Source organism: Mesoplodon bidens (genome assembly GCF_964165515.1).
Source record: "Mesoplodon bidens genome assembly, chromosome: 1".
Classification (NCBI taxonomy): Eukaryota; Metazoa; Chordata; class Mammalia; order Artiodactyla; family Ziphiidae; genus Mesoplodon; species Mesoplodon bidens.
In genome coordinates, this window is record NC_138176.1 from 225860034 (window position 1) to 225881267 (window position 21234).

General features: G+C 38.0%; 1 protein-coding gene across 3 annotated transcripts in view; it reads right to left on the reverse strand.

Moving 5' to 3' along the window:
* The window catches only part of LRBA (LPS responsive beige-like anchor protein), an 808478-nt gene that overhangs the window by 657456 nt on the left and 129788 nt on the right, over window positions 1–21234 (reverse strand). For all 3 annotated transcript variants that reach the window (XM_081242275.1, XM_081242274.1, XM_081242273.1), the window contains exons 3-5: window positions 15815–16046; window positions 15493–15593; window positions 9766–9861 (exon numbers count right to left, since the gene is read on the reverse strand). In XM_081242275.1, the coding sequence (XP_081098401.1) occupies window positions 9766–9861; window positions 15493–15593; window positions 15815–16046 (429 nt within the window). The remainder of the gene's footprint in view (window positions 1–9765; window positions 9862–15492; window positions 15594–15814; window positions 16047–21234) is intronic.

Here is a 21234-nt window from a genome sequence, read left to right on the forward strand (position 1 = left end):
TATTTATCTCATAAGAAACTTATATCCAGAAGAATATATAAAGAACTCTTGAGAGGGCAGACAGCAGAAGCAAGAAGAACTACAATCCTGCAGCCTGTGGAACAAAAACCACATTCACAGAAAGATACACAACATGAAAAGGCAGAGGACAATGCACCAGATGAAGGAACAAGATAAAACCCCAGAAAAATAACTAAATGAAGTGGAGATAGGCAACTTTCCAGAAAAAGAATTCAGAATAATGATAGTGAAGATGATCCAGGACCTCGGGGAAAAAAAATGCAGGCAAAGATCGAGAAGATGCAAGAAATGTTTAACAAAGACCTAGAAGAATTAAAGAACAAACAAACAGTGATGAACAATACAATAACTGAAATGAAAACTACACTAGAAGGAATCAATAGCAGAATAAATGAGGCAGAAGAACGGATAAGTGACCTGGAAGACAGAATGGTGGAATTCACTGCTGTGGAACAGAATAAAGAAAAAAGAATGAAAAGAAATGAAGACAGCCTAAGAGACCTCTGGGACATTAAACGCAACAACATCCACATTATAGGGGTCCCAGAAGCAAAAGAGAGAGAGAAAGGACTAGGGAAAATATTTGAAGAGATTATAGTCGAAAACTTCCCTAACATGGGAAAGGAAATAGCCACCCAAGTCCAGGAAGTGCAGAGAGTCCCACACAGGATAAACCCAAGGAGAAACACGCTGAGACACATAGTAATAAAACTGAGAAAAATTAAAGACAAAGAAAAATTACTGAAAGCAGCAAGGGAAAAATGAAAAATGACATACAAGGGAACTCCCATAAGGTTAACAGCTGATTTCTCAGCAGAAAGTCTACAAGCCAGAAGGGAGTGGCATGATATATTTAAAGTGACGAAAGGGAAGAACCTACAACCAAGATTACTCTACCCCGCAAGGATCTCATTCAGACTCAATGGAAAATCAAAAGCTTTACGGACAAGCAAAAGCTGAGAGAATTCAGCACCACCAAACCAGTTCTACAACAAATGCTAAAGGAACTTCTCTAAGTGGGAAACACAAAAGAAAAGGACATACAAAAACAAACCCAAAACACTTAAGAAAATGGACACAGGAACATACATATCCATAATTACCTTAAATGTGAATGCATTAAATGCTCCAAGCAAAAGACACAGGCTTGCTGAATGGATACAAAAACAAGACCCATATATATACTGTCTACAAGAGACCCACTTCAGACCTAGGGACACACACAGACTGAAAATGAGGGGATGGAAGAAGATATTCCATGCAAATGGAAATCAAAAGAAAGCTGGAGTAGCAATACTCATATCAGAGGAAATAGATTTTAAGATAAAGAATGTTACAAGAGACAAGGAAGGACACTACATAATAACCAAGGGATCAATCCAAGAAGAACATATAACAATTATAAATATATATGCACCCAACATAGGAGCACCTCAATATACAAGGCAACTGCTAACAGCTATAAAAGAGGAAATCGAGACTAACAAAATAATAGTAGGGGAGTTTAACACCTCACTTACACCAATGGACAGATCATCCAAAATGAAAATAAATAAGGAAACAGAAGCTTTAAATGACACAATAGACCAGATAGATTTAAGCCATATTTATAGGACATTCCATCCAAAAACAGCAGATTACACTTTCTTCTCAAGTGCACATGGAACATTCTTCAAGATAGATCACATCTTGGGTCACAAATCAAGCCTCAGTAAATTTAAGAAAATTGAAATCATATCAAGTATCTTTTCTGACCACAATGCTATGAGACTAGAAATCGATTACAGGGGGAAAAAACGTAAAAAACACAAACACATGGAGGCTAAATAATACGTTACTAAATAACCAAGAGATCACTGAAGAAATCAAAGAGGAAATCAAAAAATACCTAGAGACAAATGACAATGAAAACACGATGATCCAAAACCTATGGAATGCGGCAAAAGCAGTTCTAAGAGGGAAGTTTATAGCTATACAAGCCTACCTCAAGAAACAAGAAAAACCTCAAATAAACAATGTAACCTTAAACCTAAAGAAACTAGAGAAAGAAGAACAAACAAAACCTAAAGCTAGCAGAAGGAAAGAAACCATAAAGATTAGAGCAGAAAAAAATGAAATAGAAACAAAGAAAACAATAGCAAAGATCAATAAAACTAAAACCTGGTTCTTTGAGAAGATAAACAAAATTGATAAACCCTTAGCCATACTCATCAAGAAAAAGAGGGAGAAGACTCAAATCAATAAAATTAGAAATGAAAAAGGAGAAGTTACAACAGACACCACAGAAATAAAAAGCATCCTAAGAGACTACTGCAAGCAACTCTATGCCAATAAAATGGACAACCTGGAAGAAATGGACAAATTCTTAGAAAGGTATAAGCTTCCCAGACTGAACCAGGAAGAAACAGAAAATATGAACAGACCTATCAAAAGTAATGTAATTGAAACTGTGATTAAAAATCTTCCAACAAACAGAAGTCCAGGACCAGATGGCTTCACAGGTCAAGTCTATCAAACATTTAGAGAACAGCTAAAACCCATCCTTCTCAAGCTCTTCCAGAATATAGCAAAGTGAGGAAAACTCACAAACTCATTCTTCGAGGCCACCATCACCCTGATAACAAAACCAGACAAAGATGTCACATAGAAAGAAAACTACAGACCAATATCACTCATGAACATAGATGCAAAAATCCTCAACAAAATACTAGCAAACAGAATCCAACAGCACATTAAAAGGATCATACACCATGATCAAGTGGGATTTATCCCAAGAATGCAAGGATTCTTCAGAATATTCAAATGAATCAATGTGATACACCATATTAACAAATTGAAGAATAAAAACCATACAATGATCTCAATAGATGCAGAAAAAGCTTTTGACAAAATTCAACACCCATTTATGATAAAAACCCTCCAGAAACAGGGCATAGAGGGAACCTACCCCCACAGAATAAAGGCCATATACAACAAACCCACAGCAAACATCATTCTCAGTGGTGAAAAACTGAAAGCATTTCCTCTAAGATCAGGAACAAGACAAGGATGTCCACTCTCACCACTATTATTCAATACAGTTTTGGAAGCAGAGAAGAAAAAGAAATAAAAGGAATACAAATTGGAAAAGAAGAGGTAAAACTGTCACTGTTTGCCGATGACATGATACTATACATAGAGAATCCTAAAAATGCCACCAGAAAACTACTAGAGCTAATCAATGAATTTGGTAAAGTTGTGGGATACAAAATTAATGCACAGGAATCTCTTGCATTCCTATACACTAATAATGAAAAATCTGAAAGAGAAATTAAGGAAACACTCCCATTTACCACTGCAACAAAAAGAATAAAGTACCTAGGAATAAACCTGCCTAGGGAGACAAAAGACCTGTATGCAGAAAACTATAAGACACTGCTGAAAGAAATTAAAAATGATATCAACAGATGGAGAGATATACCATGTTCTTGAATTAGAAGAATCAATATTGTGAAAATGACTATACTACCCAAAGCAATCTACAGATTCAATGCAATCCCTATCAAATTACCAATGGCATTTTTTACAGAACTAGAACAAAATATCTTAAAATTTGTTTGGAGACACAAAGGACACCAAATAGCCAAAACAGTCTTGAGGGAATAAAACGGAGCAGGAGGAATCAGACTCCCTGACTTCAGACTATACTACCAAGCTACAGTAACCAAGACAATATGGTACTGGCACAAAAACAGAAGCATAGATCAATGGAACAAGATAGAAAGCCCAGAGATAAACCCACACACCTATGGCCAACTAATCTATGACAAAGGAGGCAAGGATATACAATGGAGAAGAGACAGCCTCTTCAATACATGGTGCTGGGAAAACTGGACAGCTACCTGTAAAAGAATGAAATTAGAACACTCCCTAACACCATACACAAAAATAAACTCAAAATGGAATTGAGACCTAAATGTAAGACCGGACACTATAAAACTCTTAGAGGAAAACACAGGAAGAACACTCTTTCACATAAATCATAGCAAGATCTTTTTTGATCCACTTCCTAGAGTAATGGAAATAAAAACAAAACTAAACTAATGGGACCTAATGAAACTTCAAAGCTCTTTAGCAGCAAAGGAAACCATAAACAAGACGAAAAGATAAGCCTCAGAATGGAAGAAAATATTTGCAAATGAATCAATGGACAAAGGATTAATCTCCAAAATATATAAACAGCTCATGCAGCTCAATATTAAAGAAACAAACAACCCAATCCAAAAACGTGCAGAAAACCTAAATAGACATTTCTCCAAAGAAGACATACAGATGGCCAAGAAGCACATGAAAAGCTGTTCAACATCACCGATTATTAGAGAAATGCAAATCAAAACTACAATGAGGTATCACCTTACACCAGTTAGAATGGGCATCATGAGAAAATCTGCAAACAACAAATGCTGGAGAGGGTGTGAAGAAAAGGGAACCCTCTTGCACTGTTCGTGGGAATGTAAATTGATACAGCGACTATGGAGAACAGTATGGAGGTTCCTTAAAAAACTAAAAATAGAATTACCATATGATCCAGCAATCCCACTACTGGGCATATACCCAAAGAAAACCATAATTCAAAAAGATACAAGCACCCCAATGTTCACTGAAGCACTATTTACAACAGTCAGGTCATGGAAGCAACCTAAATGTACATCGACAGACGAATGGATAAAGAAGTTGTGGTACATATATACAATGGAATATGACTCAGCCATAAAAAGGAACAAAATTGGGTCATTTGTTGAGACCTGGATGGATCTAGAGACTGTCATACAGAGTGAAGTAAGTCAGAAAGAGAAAAACAAATATCGTATATTACCGCATGTATGTGGAACCTAGAAAAATGGTACAGATGAACCGGTTTGCAGGGCAGAAGTTGAGGCACAGATGTAGAGAACAACGTATGGACACTAAGGGGGGAAAGCCGCGGTGGGGTGGGGATGGTGGTGTGCTGAATTGGACAATTGGGATTGACATGTATACACTGATGTGTATAAAACTGATGACTAATAAGAACCTGCTGTATAAAAAAATAAAATAAAATTCAAAAATTAAAAAAAAGAATTCTTACAATTCAATAATAGAAAAATGCAATTTTTATATGGGCAAAAGATCTGAATGAACATGTCTCCAAAGAAGATATGCAAATGGCCATAAGGACATGGAATGATGCTCAGCATCATCAATCATGAAGGAAATGCATATCAAAACCACAATGAGATATTACTTAACACCCACTAGGATGGCTATAATCAAAAAGACAGACATTAACAAGTGTTGGCAAGCAAGTGGAGAAACTTGAACCCTCCCAAATTGCTGATGGGATTATAAAATAAATATAGCCACTTTGGAAAACAAACTGGGAGTCCCTCAAATGGGTGAACATAGACAATATGACTCAGCAATTCCACTCCTTCATTTCCAAGAGAAATGAATACATAAGTCCACATAAAAACTTGCACAAAGAAGCCCATAAAGCATTCCCAAAAAGTGGAATCAACTCAAATATCCACTGATTAAAGAATAATTAAACAAAAAGTGCTATATTCTTTCAATATTAGTCAGCCATTAAAAGTAATGAAGCAGTGATACATACTACAACATGAATGGATCTTGAAAACAGCAGTGGTAAGTAGAAAAAGCCAATCACAAAAGTCCAGACATCAGATGATTCCACCTGCATGAACTGTCCAGAATAGACAAATCCATATAGACAGAAAGTAGAACAGCAGTTGCCTAGGCCTGGGAGTTTGCAGTGAAATGTGCAGTGACTGCTAAGGAGTGCAGGGTTTCTTCTGGGTGTGATGAAAAGTTCTAAAATTGATTGTGATAATGGTTGCAGAGCTTGGTGAACACACTTAACCATTCACTGCACACTTAAAATGAATGAATCATATGATATGGGGATTATAACTCAATAAAGCTGTTAAAAAAAGATCATACTACAAAGTTTTTGTTTTCTTGTTATTTATAATTTACAATAATTATTGTTACTTATAATTTACAATTTCTTGTTATTATAATTTACATAGGCATTTATGTCGACATCATACATACACATATATTCTTTTATATGTATAAGATATTCCATAAAACATGAAAAAATCATAGAGCCAAATTTATGTAATAACACAATTGAGACTTCAAGAGGCTGATTTAAAATGAACGTTGGGGACTTCCCTGGTGGCACAGTGGTTAAGGCTGCGAGCCCCCAATGCAAGGGGCCCGGTTCAATCCCTGGTCAGGAAATTAGATCCCACATGCATGACGCAACTAAGAGTTCGCATGCCACAACTAAGGAACCAGAAAGCCGCAACTAAAGAGCCCACGAACCGCAACTAAGGAGACTGACTGACACAACTAAGGATCCCACATGCTGCAACTAAGAAGCCCACCTGCCACAACTAAGAGCCAGTGCAACCAAATAAACAAATAAAAGAAAATAAAGTAAAATAAAATGAATGTTGCACTAAGGAAAAAAAAAGAATACATATTCACTGTATACATGTGCTCTCTCTCACTGAAACATGAGAGTAGAGGATGTGAAAGCTTTGTAAAAATAATTTACCCATAAATACTTTAACTTCCATTTAAAAGCTATGTTTAAGGGAAAAATGAGTGACTGAATCTATTTAAAACACCTTTTCTCTGAAAGTTCCAAAAGCTGTGTAGTTGAACTGCCCCACTTTCAAGATACATATAAGTAAATGGAATGGACACATTACTATCTCAAAGAATTTTAAATAATAAAGTTATAATATGCGTGAAAAAGAGATTAATATCATGAGAATACTTTTTTAAAGGGAATCCTCTTGCACTGTTGGTGGGAATGTAAATGGATACAGCCACTATGGAGAACAGTATGGAGGATCCTTAAAAAACTAAAAATAGAATTACCATAAGACCCAGCAATCCCACTACTGGGCATATACCCTGAGAAAACCATATTTAAAAAAAGACATGTCCCACAATGTTCAATGCAGCACAGTTTACAATAGTCAGGACATGGAAGCAACCTAAGTGTCCAGCGACAGAGGAATGGATAAAGCAGATGTCACACATATATACAATGGAATATTACTCAGCCATAAAAAGAAATGAAACTGAGTTATTTGTAGTGAGGTGGATGGACCTAGAGTCTGTCATACAGAGTGAAGTAAGTCAGAAAGAGAAAAACAAATACCATATGCTAACACATATATATGGAATCTAAAAAAAAAAAAAAACTGGTTCTGAAGAACCTAGGGGCAGGACAGAAATAAAGATGCAGACGTACAGAATGGACTTGAGGACACATGGAGAAGGAAGGGTAAGCTGGGACGAAGTGAGAGAAGTGGCATGGACATATCTACACTACCAAATGTAAAATTGATAGCTAGTGGGAAGCAGCCGCATAGCACAGGGAGATCAGCTCAGTACGCTGTGACCACCTAGAGGGATGGGAGAGGGAGGGTGGGAGGGAGGCATAAGAGGGAGGGGATATGGGGGTATATGTATGCATATAGGTGATTCACTTTGTTATAAAGCAGAAACTAACACAACATTGTAAAGCAATTATACTCCAATAAAGATGTTTTTTTAAAAACTATATATTTAAATATATATATTTAAAGGGTGGATCTGGATACGTTTTTTCCTTATTTATTTATTTATTTGTTTGTTTGTTTGTTTGTTTGTTTATGACCACTGTGTCTTCGTTGCTGCGCACGGGCTTTCTCTAGTTGCAGCAAGCAGGGGCTACTCTTCGTTGTGGTGTGCGGGCTTCTTATTGCAGTGTCTTCTCTTTTTGCAGAGCACAGGCTACAGGCACGCGGGTTTGGTAATTGTGGCGCATGGGCTCAGTAGCTGTGGCTTGCGGGCTCTAGAGCGCAGGCTCAGTAGTTGTGGCACACGGGCTTAGCCGCTCTGCAGCATGTGGGATCTTCCCACACCAGGGCTCGAAACTATGTCACCTGGCAGGCAGATTCTTAACCACTGTGCCACCAGGGAAGTCCCAAGAATACTTTTTTATGTTGGAGACAAACGATAAGCTCAATGCCAACAGAGTACAATTATTCTAGAAAGCTTCAAATCTAAAATGGTTATTAAGGAAAAATTATAAAGAAAAAAATAATATGAGCAATGAAACTTTCCAAAGAAAACTGTGTATTTTGTGTGAATCATTCAAATATCACAAATATCCTTTCAAAACACTCTCTTCAGGCTCCCCTGGTGGCACAGTGGTTGAGAGTCCACCTGCCGATGCAGGGGACATGGGTTCGTGCCCCGGTCAGAGAAGATCCCACATGCCGTGGAGCGGCTGGGCCCGTGAGCCATGGCCGCTGAGCCTGCGCGTCCGGAACCTGTGCTCCGCAATGGGAGCGGCCACAACAGTGAGAGGCCCGCGTACTGCAAAAAAAAAAAAAAAAAGAAAAATCTCTTCTTTCTGCAAGTATTGCCTGGCTACATAGAGGCCACAAGCAAGTAGGATATTATGAGAAAAAAAGTAAAAAATGAATAAAAGGTTACCTCAGAAGAAGAATAGGCTGAAATATCTTCAAAAAATGTATGCTTGTAACAGGCACACCAATGTAATAATGAGGTAAAAAAGCTTCCATAAATAACACATATACATTATATAATGTAATCCTATAATTTTTTTTTTTTTTTTTTTTTTTTTTTGCGGTACGCGGTCCTCTCACTGTTGTGGCCTCTCCCGTTGTGGAGCACAGGCTCCGGACGCGCAGGCTCAGCGGCCATGGCTCACGGGCCCAGCCGCTCCACAGCATGTGGGATCCTCCCAGACCGGGGCACGAACCCGTGTCCCCTGCATTGGCAGGCGGACTCTCAACCACTGCGCCACCAGGGAAGCCCCCTATAATATTTTGAAACATTACAGATATTACTACCATACCTAACTGTCTTATTTATAAACTGATTAACAGATTACAAGAATGCTGAGATTGATATTATATGGAAACACACAAGTTAGAAAAACTTGCCTAGAAAGTTTCCAAGAGTAACTCTCAGGTGCAAAAGAAACAGGAATCAGGAAATGTAAGGCTAAAGAAAGATTTTCAGAAAGATAAAACTGAAAGTGTTACACATAAATTTTTTTAACATCTTTATTGGAGTATAATTGCTTTACAATGCTGTGTTAGTTTCTGCTGTATAACAAAGTGAATCAGCTATACGTATATATATATCTCCATATCTCCTCCCTCTTGCGTCTCCCTCCCACCCTCCCTATCCCACCCCTCTAGCTGGTCACAAAACACCGGGCTGATCTCCCTGTGCTATGCAGCTGCTTCCCACTAGCTATCTGTTTTACATCTGGTAGTGTATATATGTCCATGCCACTCTCTCACTTCGTCCCAGCTTACCCTTCCCCCTCCCCATGTCCTCAAGTCCATAAATTTCTATTTGAGAATGCAAAGATAAAATTCATAAGACAAAATGCTTATGTTGAAAAGAATTGGGTTCTTATTCCAGTGAGGCCCCAAGGGGTGAGTGGTCAGCTTTCTTAACTTCTTAGAGCCTCTATTTCTTCACCTCTAAAACAGTCAGGGAAAAGTAACATGCACAATTGCTGTAAAGATTAAGTTAGGCTGTGCAAAGAAGTTTCTACCTAACACAGAACTGGTCAGGAGTGTTTACAGGGCCATACTTTCAGGAAGCAAAAGAAAGAAAAAAGAACTTCAAGTGATTTCCTCGTTAAGATTTACTTACTGCAGCACTCTTTCCTGGAAAGTTGAAAAAGGCATCCGGACCATACTTCTGTGGCATGTGCTTTAATACAGACAGCAACTTTCCAGCATGTGGAGGCTATGAAAATAATCAACAATTCATTAACCACATTATTCACCATAAAACAAAAATACCTACTTTTAGTACAGACATACTTTAATATACCCCCAAATAACTAAATAATTCTGTAAGCTAAAAAGCATATAAAATAACCAAAGGAAGGTTATTTTCAACTACCTTAAAGAAATAAACAATGCACTCTATGTCCTTTTTTTATGAGGTGTTGGATAACTATGAGCCAACAGCATTGGACACATAACTCTTCTCCACACTACAGCAAAAACGACCTTTTAAAATTACAAACTACATCAACCCACTACCCATCTGTTTTTAAAGCACTTTTTCATTTCACCAAAAAATAATGCTTACCAAGTCCCACTGTTAAAGGCACTTTAAAAACAATAAAATATTTTATAGCCTCATAATCACAATAGGGGTTATTATCACTCCATTTTACAAAGGAGGAATCTGAGGCAGAGGAACATGTCCAAGGTCATACAGGTAGTAAGTGACAAGGATAGGATAAGAATTCAGTCTGACTCCAGAGTCCATGCTTTTTTTTTTTTTTTTTTTTTTTTTTCTTTTTGCGGTATGCGGGCCTCTCACTGTTGTGGCCTCTCCCGTTGCGGAGCACAGGCTCCGGACGCGCAGGCCCAGAGGCCATGGCTCACGGGCCCAGCCGCTCCGCGGCATATGGGATCCTCCCAGACCGGGGCACGAACCCGTATCCCCTGCATCGGCAGGCGGACTCTCAACCACTGCGCCACCAGGGAGGCCCCAGAGTCCATGCTTTTAATTACTACACTTTCACTGTTACACTATTCTATCTCTCATATAGCTTCCCACTGTCTTTAAAATAAAGACCAAAATCCCTAACATGGCCCTCAAGATAGTTGGCATATCTCCTTAACCTCTTCTGCCTCTGTCTGCACTCTATCTACAATGCCTTTTCTGTCTTCTTCCCATAATAGGGCCTGAGCACAAGCTATTCCTTCTGCTTAAAATGTTCTCACTAGGCCTATTCCCCCTCTCCACCCTCCTCCACCTTAACTAAATAAATCTTACCCATCCATTGAAGTTCATCTTAATGATCACTTCTCAGGGCAGTCTTCCCTGACCTCTAAGAATGGATCAAATCTCCCTATCACATTTCATTCTACAATATATCTCTACTATACAGCATGTATAAAAGTTGTAACATTACATTTATTTGATTAATGCCTCTTTGACCCACAAGTCTCCTCCAATACATTAAACAACCAACAGCTAAAACGAAAAGGCACATTTACATTTAGGAAAAGCAAAGGACAATCAGATATACCTTATCATTTCAATCAGTTTACAAAGTGTAGTACATTCCTCTTAAAAGTTAAAAGTTCAAAGCAGTGTCACACTACAAGTGAAATGACTGGCTTGCCTTCATCTTATCATTAATAACTATCTAGAAGAGTTTGGCAATCTTTTACCTAAATGTTAAGTGGAAAGCTGCATTCGTAAGTGATCAAGAAATTTTCAGTTAACCACACTGTTCAATTATAAAAGTGTAATAACAAGTTATTACAATCACAATGATTTTTTAAAATAAATTCTAAAATGAAATCACCGAAAATAATATGCAGTCAAAAATAAAAATATAACTTTGTAGCATTTCTAGAGAAATCAGTCCTCAAAATTTCCTTTTCTATCAACCAATCAAAAAGCATACATTCAGATAAGCACTTAGGGCTTCCCTGGTGGCGCAGTGGTTGAGAGTCCGCCTGCCGATGCAGGGGACGCGGGTTCGTGCCCCGGCCCGGGAAGATCCCACATGCCGCGGAGCGGCTGGGCCCGTGAGCCATGGCCGCTGAGCCTGCGCGTCCGCAGCCTGTGCTCCACAGCGGGAGGGGCCGCAACAGTGAGAGGCCAGCGTAACGCAAAAAAAAAAAAAAAAAAAAGATAAGCACTTAATCCACAGATACTGGTAGGGGGCTGTATACTAAGAAAGCCTTTCAGAAACTAATTCCAGAGTCTTTAAGAATGTTCACCCATTGATACACTATTTCCACATATGTGCTAAAGTAATCATCAGAACAGCAGACACAGATTTAGATACAGGGGTTTTTCACTGCACTGATATGGTAGCAGAAGCTGCACAAGCTCTGAGCAAGGCCCTGCTCTTGTTGTATTAATAGTTCATTATTGTTTTCCCTCCCATAAGCAGCTACGTTCACATGCTGAATCGTTTTAGGTGTGTTCCTTTCAAAATGTGTTTCTGTGTGCCCATACTTAAAATTCAGATGATGTTGGCTTAGATATATCATTCTATTTCTCACTTTCTTCCTGCTTTTTGGTATCTATTCTTATTACTCTGTTCATTGATTCTAACTGCTATAGAATAATCTCTTCTATGCATCCAATACATTTTACCTATCTATTCTCCTAACAATAAACACATGCTGACAATTCACTGCCATCAAAAAATAATGCTTCAGGGCTTCCCTGGTGGCACAGTGGTTGAGAGACTGCCTGCCGATGCAGGGCACGCGGGTTCAAGCCCCGGTCCGGGAAGATCCCACGTGCCGCGGAGCGGCTGGGCCCGTGAGCCATGGCCGCTGAGCCTGCGCGTCCGGAGCCTGTGCTCCGCAACGGGAGAGGCCGCAACAGTGAGGCCCGCGTACCGCAAAAAAAAAAAAAAAAATAGCACACAGTTTTAAAATAACTCCATCCCTCCAATTATACTTGTTATTATCCAACTCTATAATTCTTGATACTAATGATGTAAGGTGACATATCAATACTGCTTTCATTTGAACATCTCTAATTATTAGTGATTTAGTGATTGTGGGGTTTCTCTCTCTGTAAATAGATGTCTGTTCATATCCTTTCCTATTTTCTCATAGTTTTCTATATTCACCAATATGACAAAAAATGTTTTAATTACATATTCAGAATACATAAATTATTTGAATATAAATCAAAACCAAAATCAAACCAGTATACTTCTTCTGGACATGACACAGTAACAGGACCTATACTTTCTAACTCACCATAATCAACTTGAAAACTGGACAAAATGTATGAAACTAAAACTGTTTTCAGACTAGCTCAAGACTGTGATTCTTGAGAAAGGGAAACAAAATGAGTCGTGAGATTACCCAGACTTTCTACCTGCAGTAAATTTCCTTATCACATATCATTGCACAGGGAGAAGGTAACCAAACAGAATTTGAAATTCTCATTGAGTTGATGAGGCAGAAGTTAGAGGATGGGTAGTCTGAGGTGGACAGAACCTTCAGGGCAGAGTACTACAGAGGAAGGACCTATGCAGAGAAGAAACTCCAGAAATCTGCACTGACCCTTTGGCATAATACCAAACTGTTCATTTCTACCTTAAAACTCAACAAGGTGGGGTGGCCACGATTTTGACAGTCATCAGTCAAAGAATTCCCAGAGCAAATACAGAGCCAGGAATTGCTGAGACCCTACTAGGCACTATGGAGAGACCACAGTCTTGCTTGCCTCATGTCTGAGACTTAGGGTCATTCACAGAGACCCTAGAAAAGTCAGGCCAGAATAAGGCTGCCCTAATAATAATAAGCCCTAGAGTAACAGCCTAGATTGGCTGACCAAAAAAACTTTTAAACTAGCCTGAAAGAATAAAGTTAATCCACAAGGAACTTAAAAGCAGTCTAACAACCTTAAAAGAACTATGACAGAATCCAGCACTCAACAGGGAATAACTCACTATGACTAACATCACTATGTCTAAAATCACTAGTATAAAACAGGAAAATATGACCTACAAGTAAAAGCAGAATGAGTGAGCAAAAAACTGATCTAGAAAATGACAGAGATGACAGAATTAGTGGACGAGAACATTAAAGCAACTATTAATATGCTATCTATTCTCAATGATTTAAAGGAAAAAAAGAAGGAGGGAACAAATGAAAGATATTAAAAAGAACCAAACAGAATTGACAGAGATTAGAAGTATCTGAAATCTGAAAATTTTAATGGCTGTTAACACATTACAGAAGAAAAGATCAACTGCCTTAAAAATATAGCAATAAAAGCAATCTAAAATGAAGCACAGGGTCTTCCCTGGTGGCACAGTGGTTAAGAATCCGCCTGCCAATTCAGGGGACATGGGTTCAAGCCCTGGTCCAGGAAGATCCCACATGCTATGGAGCAACTAAGCCCATGAGCCAAAACTACTGAAGCCCACGCACCTAGAGCCTGTGCTCCACAACAAGAGAAGCCACTGCAATGAGAAGCCTGTGCACCGCAACAAAGAGTAGCTCCCCGGGGCTTCCCTGATGGCGCAGTGGTTAAGAGTCCACCTGCCAATGCAGGGGATGAGGGTTCGTGCCCGGGTCCAGGAAGATCCCACATGCCGTGGAGCGGCTGGGCCCGTGAGCCATGGCCGCTGAGCCTGCGCGTCCGGAGCCTGTGCTCCGCAACGGGAGAGGCCACAACAGTGAGAGGCCTGCGTACCGCAAAAAACAAACAAACAAAAAAAAAGAGTAGGTCTCACTCACCACACCTAGAGAAAGCCCAGGCACAGCAACCAAGACCCAATGCAGCCAATAAATAAATAAATAAATGAATTTATTTAAAAATAAATAAAATAAAATGAAGCACAAAGAGAAAAGACTAAAAAAAATGTGAACAGATCTCAGTGACCTAAGGGGTACTACCAAGATGATTAAAAAACATGTAACTGGAGTCCCAGAAGAGGGGGAGAGGGACAAGAAAATGATATTTGAAGAAATAATGATCAAAATGTTCCCAAATTTGATGAAAAGTATAAGCCCACAGATGCAAGAACCCCTAATAAGGATAAATACAAGGTAAACCACACCAAGAAACATAATAAAATCACTGCAAATCAGTGATAAAAATCTTAAAAGCAGGCAGAGAACTAGAGTTCAATACAAAGAAACTAAAGAATCCAATCATTTTAATACAATAAATTAGAGTGTATAACTGCAGAGCACAAATTTAGATATGCTTAAACAGAGGCAGATTAAGGATCAGCTGGCTGAGTAGTTGCTGCAGGCAATGATTTCTAAAGAGCTCTAAACCAAGCCAAGAAATGCGACAAAAATGGAGAAAATATTTACTAGTATTCCTCTAAGGCATAAGTAACTAAAGAGTAGGAAGAAACAGTTTGATAAGGCACCTTGAGTTCAAAATCAGTTGACCGCTACCACCCATTGCAAAAGATCATGAAACTGCATCTAAAGAGGGTGGGTCCAATTAACTACAGCACTTTTGTTCACTGAGTGGGTTATTCAAGTTGAAACTACTCAGACTGATAGAAAGAGAAGCTAGATGCTGCTACCCAATATTTTTATTTCTCTGTCCTTACCCTTTTCCTCTAATTAATGTTGAATTTTTATGTTGAATTTTAAAATGTTGAAATTTAAAAAAAATTAAAATTATTTAAAACATTTGGGGAAGGACCAAATTACCAACCTGCCTGGAACACCCAGTTCTCACCTGTGTCAGGTGATGGCAAAAGTAGCTGTAGAGGGCTAAATGCTATTCTAACTGATCTCTCCCCCTCAATTTGACATTTACCCCCTGTGCAACAATATCAATTGCTTAAAAGCTACTAATATGTTTGGGGAGGGGAACAGTTTCAAATATCAGAGTATTTAAGCTTACCCATTGTCCTTTATCTCCTTGAAGTTTACTGAAGAACAGCTTTAGTTCTCGAACTGTCAAATTGTAGCTAGCCAGCACTCCCAACATGTCAACTAAAAGATCTGGAAACAAAGAAAGCAAAAAATAAAATAATTAAGCTACTTATATTTCTTGCAAGATTAAAATATATGGTGCTTACTTGACAGTTTGGACACTAAAGTTCCAGGTACATGTTAGATGCTCAATATTTATTTAATAAATATTATTAAATAAGAAAAATAGAGTACTTAAGAATCAAACTTCATTTCTTCCCAACCATTGTATGTATTATGGAAAGTCATACCTGCTATCATATTGTCAACTTTTTCAATTTTCCCAAGCACTTTCTCAACAAGGCCTACTTCAGTGCAGACCTGAAGATTTCGTATGCTTTTCTTCAGAATGGCTGTAAACACGCTCCAGACTTCTGCTTGGCAAGTAACATCACATTTCTCTAATAGGTCCACCATGCAGATGATACTCTCACCTTCTTGAATAATGAAATTCATTTCTAAATCAAATTGTCCTCCTACCAACTTCCAGGGGCAGGGGGAAGGAGGGAAAGAAAAAAAAAACATTAAAAGCATTAGTACTTCTTCAATATAACTAGAGTACACTCCTAAGCTTTAGATTCACAGTAACTATCCATATACATTCTTCTCTTCCCTGGTAGTCTAGTGGTTAGGATTCAGTGCTCCCATACACATTCTTCTCTACCCCCTACAACAATAAAAAGATCTTTAATACACACACACACACACACACACACACACACACAAACACACACAGCTCTAAAAAAATAAAGCTTCTAAAGAAATCTTCAAGTTAAGATAGCACAAAGTCAAGCGAGACTTAGAATATAAAAATGGAAGTATTTACAACAAATGGAGGACGTTTAGGTAAATCACTACCACTGCCCTGATACTAATAAAGATCTAACTTAGCTCTATAATTGTTTCTAATTCAACGTTTCATTTATGAATTAGGTAATCTGTGAGCTACTCACAGCAACCTAAATGTCTTTTGCTACTTATACATGTATGAGCTCACAGCAAAAATGAAAAGCTGAAAAAGGTTTAGAGTGGACACAAAACATGTAATTTTTACTGGTCAAATTCTTCGTTTATTACACCTATCCACTTTGATCCCCCCTGTCAATAATCAGGATAACTCAAACATAACTTAAACTTAGTCACACACTCAAAGTTAGTAATCAAGAAAATTTATTTCATTGATATTGCTATCAGAAAATCCACCCAGAGAAAGCTGTACTGACCTATTCCTACCCTGCCATCTCACCCATAGCATCCTCACAGAGGGAACCTTTTTTAATTTGAACAAACCCCAATTGTTTAAAGGAATTAAAATACTTTTAGAATTACCTTTGCAGGCCTATCTTTTTTAACTAGATGTTTTTAAAGATCTGTCAGAACAGTTACATACATGATTCACCTACACTCCTGTCCTTCTAAATACACCTTCATTTTTCATTATGCTTTCCTAAACCTAAAAGGTAGGCAAGAATTAGGAGAAAGTGAATTGTACAAAACAAAATCCAACAGCTCATAAAAGAATAGGGACTACCCTGGTGACGCAGCAGTTAGGACTCCGTGCTCCCAATGCAGGGGACCCAGGTTCTATCCCTGGTCAGGGAACTAGATCCCACATGCATGCTGCAACTAAGAGTTCACATGCCACAACTAAGGAGGCCGCCTGCCACAACTAAGGAGCCCATTTGCCACAACTAAGGAGCCCATGAGCCGCAACTAAGGAGCCCATGAGCCGCAACTAAGGGGCCTGCCAGCCGCAACTAAAGGAGCCCATGAGCCGCAACTAAGCAGCCCATCTGCCACAACTAAGACCAGGCACGACCAAATAAATTTTAAAAAAAATAATAATAATAGACATGACCAAGTAGAGTTTACTTCAGAAAAGCAAAGATGGTACAGAACTAGGAAATCAATTAAAACTCCTTGCAGCCAGGGACTGATATGCGTCCCAGGTTCTGTCAAAGATACACACTGGCACGAGAAAGAAAAAATGGAAAAATGAAAAACAGGAGGCAGTATCTGCATGCAGGGAGATAAGAATTCCTAGCAAGCACAGTCATAAAGGCTTTTGGGTTTTCTAGGAAAGCTCTGGCAGAGATTTTAGTGTACAATTCTTTGCATAATCAGTAACATGCAGCATAAGGAGATGACAGATGGGTTTCTGCTAAAAGAGTCCCTTGGTGTGATTGGGCCAATTCTCCTAGCTACATGGTCCTGGCTATGAAGTATACGTGCTTGGTTCCCTAAGTGCTCCCCAAAATTCTGTAAGCTACATAAGAAGTCTAATAGAGATATTTTTTTTGATTTTGTGATTATTTGTGACTGCTTTTTGCTTGTTTTGTCTTTAACTTTTTATTCTGAAATAATTCAGACATTCAAAAACTGCAAAATAGTATACAGTTCCTGTATACCCTTTAACCAGCTTCCCCTAATGTGAATATATTACATCATCATAATACAGTCATTAAAACCAGGTACAATACTACAGATCTTACTCAGATATTGACACTTGTCACACTAATGTTCTTTTTCTGATCCAGGATCAGCATCCCCTTAGTCTTCTCCAAACTGAGACAGTGACACAGGCATTCTTTGACTTTCATGAATCTGACACTTTTGAAGTGTATTTGCCAGTTATTTTATAGACTGTCTTCCAATCTGAACATTTCTTCATGTTTAAATTCAGGCTATGCATTTTTGGTAAAAACACCCCAGAAGTGATGTGTGTCCTTCTCGGTGTATCATTTCGGAAGGTACCTGAAGTCAGTATGTCTCGCTATTGGTGAAGTTAGCTTTGATCACCTGCTTAAGAGGTGTCTGTCAAATTTTTTCCATTTTAAAGTTACTATCTTTCATTTTTAAATTATTAAGCATTCTTGTGAAGAATACTTTGAGACTATACAAATATCTTGTTTCTCATCATACTTTTTAGCATCCATTGATGGATCTTACCTGCAACTGTAAATACTGTGGCATAGCTAAATGGTGGTTTTATATTTCTACCAAACTTTCTTCATTTATTAATTTTAAAAGACTTCCTTTAACAATAAAATACACCCAAAAAGCCAGCATTATGTCCATATAGGAAAATTGGAATGATTCTCATGAAAGTCAGAAATAAGACTAGGATGCACTATCATTACTATCATTTGATATTATTCTGGATATACAGAAATCACATTTGGTCAAAAGGCAGCAACATGTATAAATATCAGAACAGAGGATTTAAATTCCAATTATTTTCAGATGATATGATATATATCTGGAAAACTGAAAAACTACTATAAATGACAAAATTATTTGGTAATGAAACTACTGATTACAGTTAACAATATGAATCAAGCTCAAAAGCATTATGCTAAATAGAAGCAAGCACAAATGACTACCTTAACAACTAGAAATTTATTCCACAGATATATTTAGGTAATGATGTTACATACAAGAACTTCATTTTAGCATTTTAATAGAAAATAGAAGACACAATACCTCCCCAAAAAAACACATTATAAAGTAAAGTTGTGTTTAACCATATAATGGAATATGATGCAGCCACTGAAAATAATGAGGGAGCTCCATTTGACAGAAAAAGATCTCTAAAATACGTTGTTTAGTTGAGAAAACTGAAGTGGAAAAAAGCATGATAGTGGGCTACAATTTAAGTGTAAAACATATACATACTGACATATGCCTAAGAACAATACACAAGAAACTAAATAGTGATTGCCTCTAAAGAGGTAACTGAGCATCTGGGGAACGAGGGCCAGGGGAGAGTTTGTAGTATACATACACTTTTGGACATCCTCCACACAGATCTGAATAGGTCAAAAACCTAGTTGCAGGACTTCCCCGGTGGCGCAGTGGTTAAGAATCCGCCTGCCAATGCAGGGAACATGGGTTCAAGCCCTGGTCCAGGAAGATCCCACATACTGTGGAGCAACTAAGCCCGTGCACCACAACAACTGAGCCTGCGCTCTAGAGCCCGTGTGCCGCAACTACTGAGCCCACGTGCTGCAGCTACTGAAGCCCGCGCACCTACAGCCTGTGCCCCGCAACAAGAGAAGCCACCTCATTGAAAAGCCTGCACGCCGCAACAAAGAGTAGCCCCCGCTCACCACAACTAGAGAAAGCCGGTGCACAGCAACCAAGACCCAATGCAGCCATAAATAAATAAATTAAATAAGTAAATAAATTTATTATTTAAAAAAAACCTTGTTGCAACTAACTTAAGTTACCTTACCTTCCCCTTAATATTACTTACATCAATCTTTCATTTTGATCTGTGTTTATTACCATCAGTAACCACCCTTCCAAGAAGCTAGAGAATTAATTTTTGAAAGTAATTTCCAAAAAACCTCCAAATATTTCACCAGATTTTAAATTGAGTTTATACTGTGAGAGCAGTATCCAGACAGGTGTTTCAAATATTTCTCCACTGCTTTAAGTATTATGAAATATGCCTTTCAAGGAGAAAATTGAGGACAGAAATTGGTACATACAAATATGTGGCATATGTGATATACTATATATATGCATATCTATTATACCTAAAAAGCATGCACAGGGTCTACAGTATGTCACATTAACCCTTTCTAATAGTTATTTGAAACTGATCAACCTTCAAAACACAAATTTGTTTCCAATGACAGGGATCATAATCCAAGTCTAGGCACTGGCTAGTTATTATGTGAGCTGTAGTAATATCTGTGCACTACAAAATGTAATCTTCCCAAATGTCACAGTAAGTTATGAATATCTGAGCAGCCTAATGCACTTTACTAGCCATGAAATGTGAAAATGTAATCTTATTACCTTTTTTATGGTTGTATTTTTTTGAATAATGTAGCCTGGAAACTGATGTATAGTCTTTTTCTGCATTTTAGCATGATTTGGTCTCCTTTGCTATACAGAACGTTTTTCAAAACTCCCCATTTCAACATATTTTAGTCTTGGTCTGAACCTCATAAACAATTTATATAGCCACCTTCAGGGTGGCATAACATGCTTTCTATAGGTTATAGTTTAATGTACAAAATTATAGAAATTTTAATGTGTATTATTCAAAGAATCTAAATAAACCTTCACAAGTTTTGTATTAGGAGTTTTCTTCACAACGGTTACAGTAATAAAAGGCTTTAAGCTGAAATTAGTCATTAAACCTAAGTCACTTGTATTTTCAAAAAACCAAGAAACAAATATAGACCAAAAATAATTATTTTCTCTTCAAGAGATTTATAAAACTGGAAAGACTATCATACATAGAAAATTCTAATACTTCAAAGTAAAGCTATGTTTTCCCTGGAAACTTGCTAAATTTTTCCTCAAAGATGTAGCAGGAGTACAGTATAGCAGAAACTGGACAGAGGACAATCGCAGCTTATGCCCCTAACTAGATATTTCCTATATTTTGTCTAAGCCATCCAATTTTTGGTACTGTGCTACAGCAGCCCTAGCAAACTGATACACCTCTGTATTCCCTAGGGTTCATTTTTGATGTTGCCTACTAAATATCCCAGTAAGGGTTCATATAACTCTTTAAAAAGCCAGACCATGACCTAGAAACTCTGTTCAGCTTACCTCCTCCCAGCACCTTCATTTAATAGAGACAGCACTTCACTTTCCTTTCAGAAATAGTTCTGTAATTTGTTCTCAGTTTTTCAAAAATAAAAAATATATT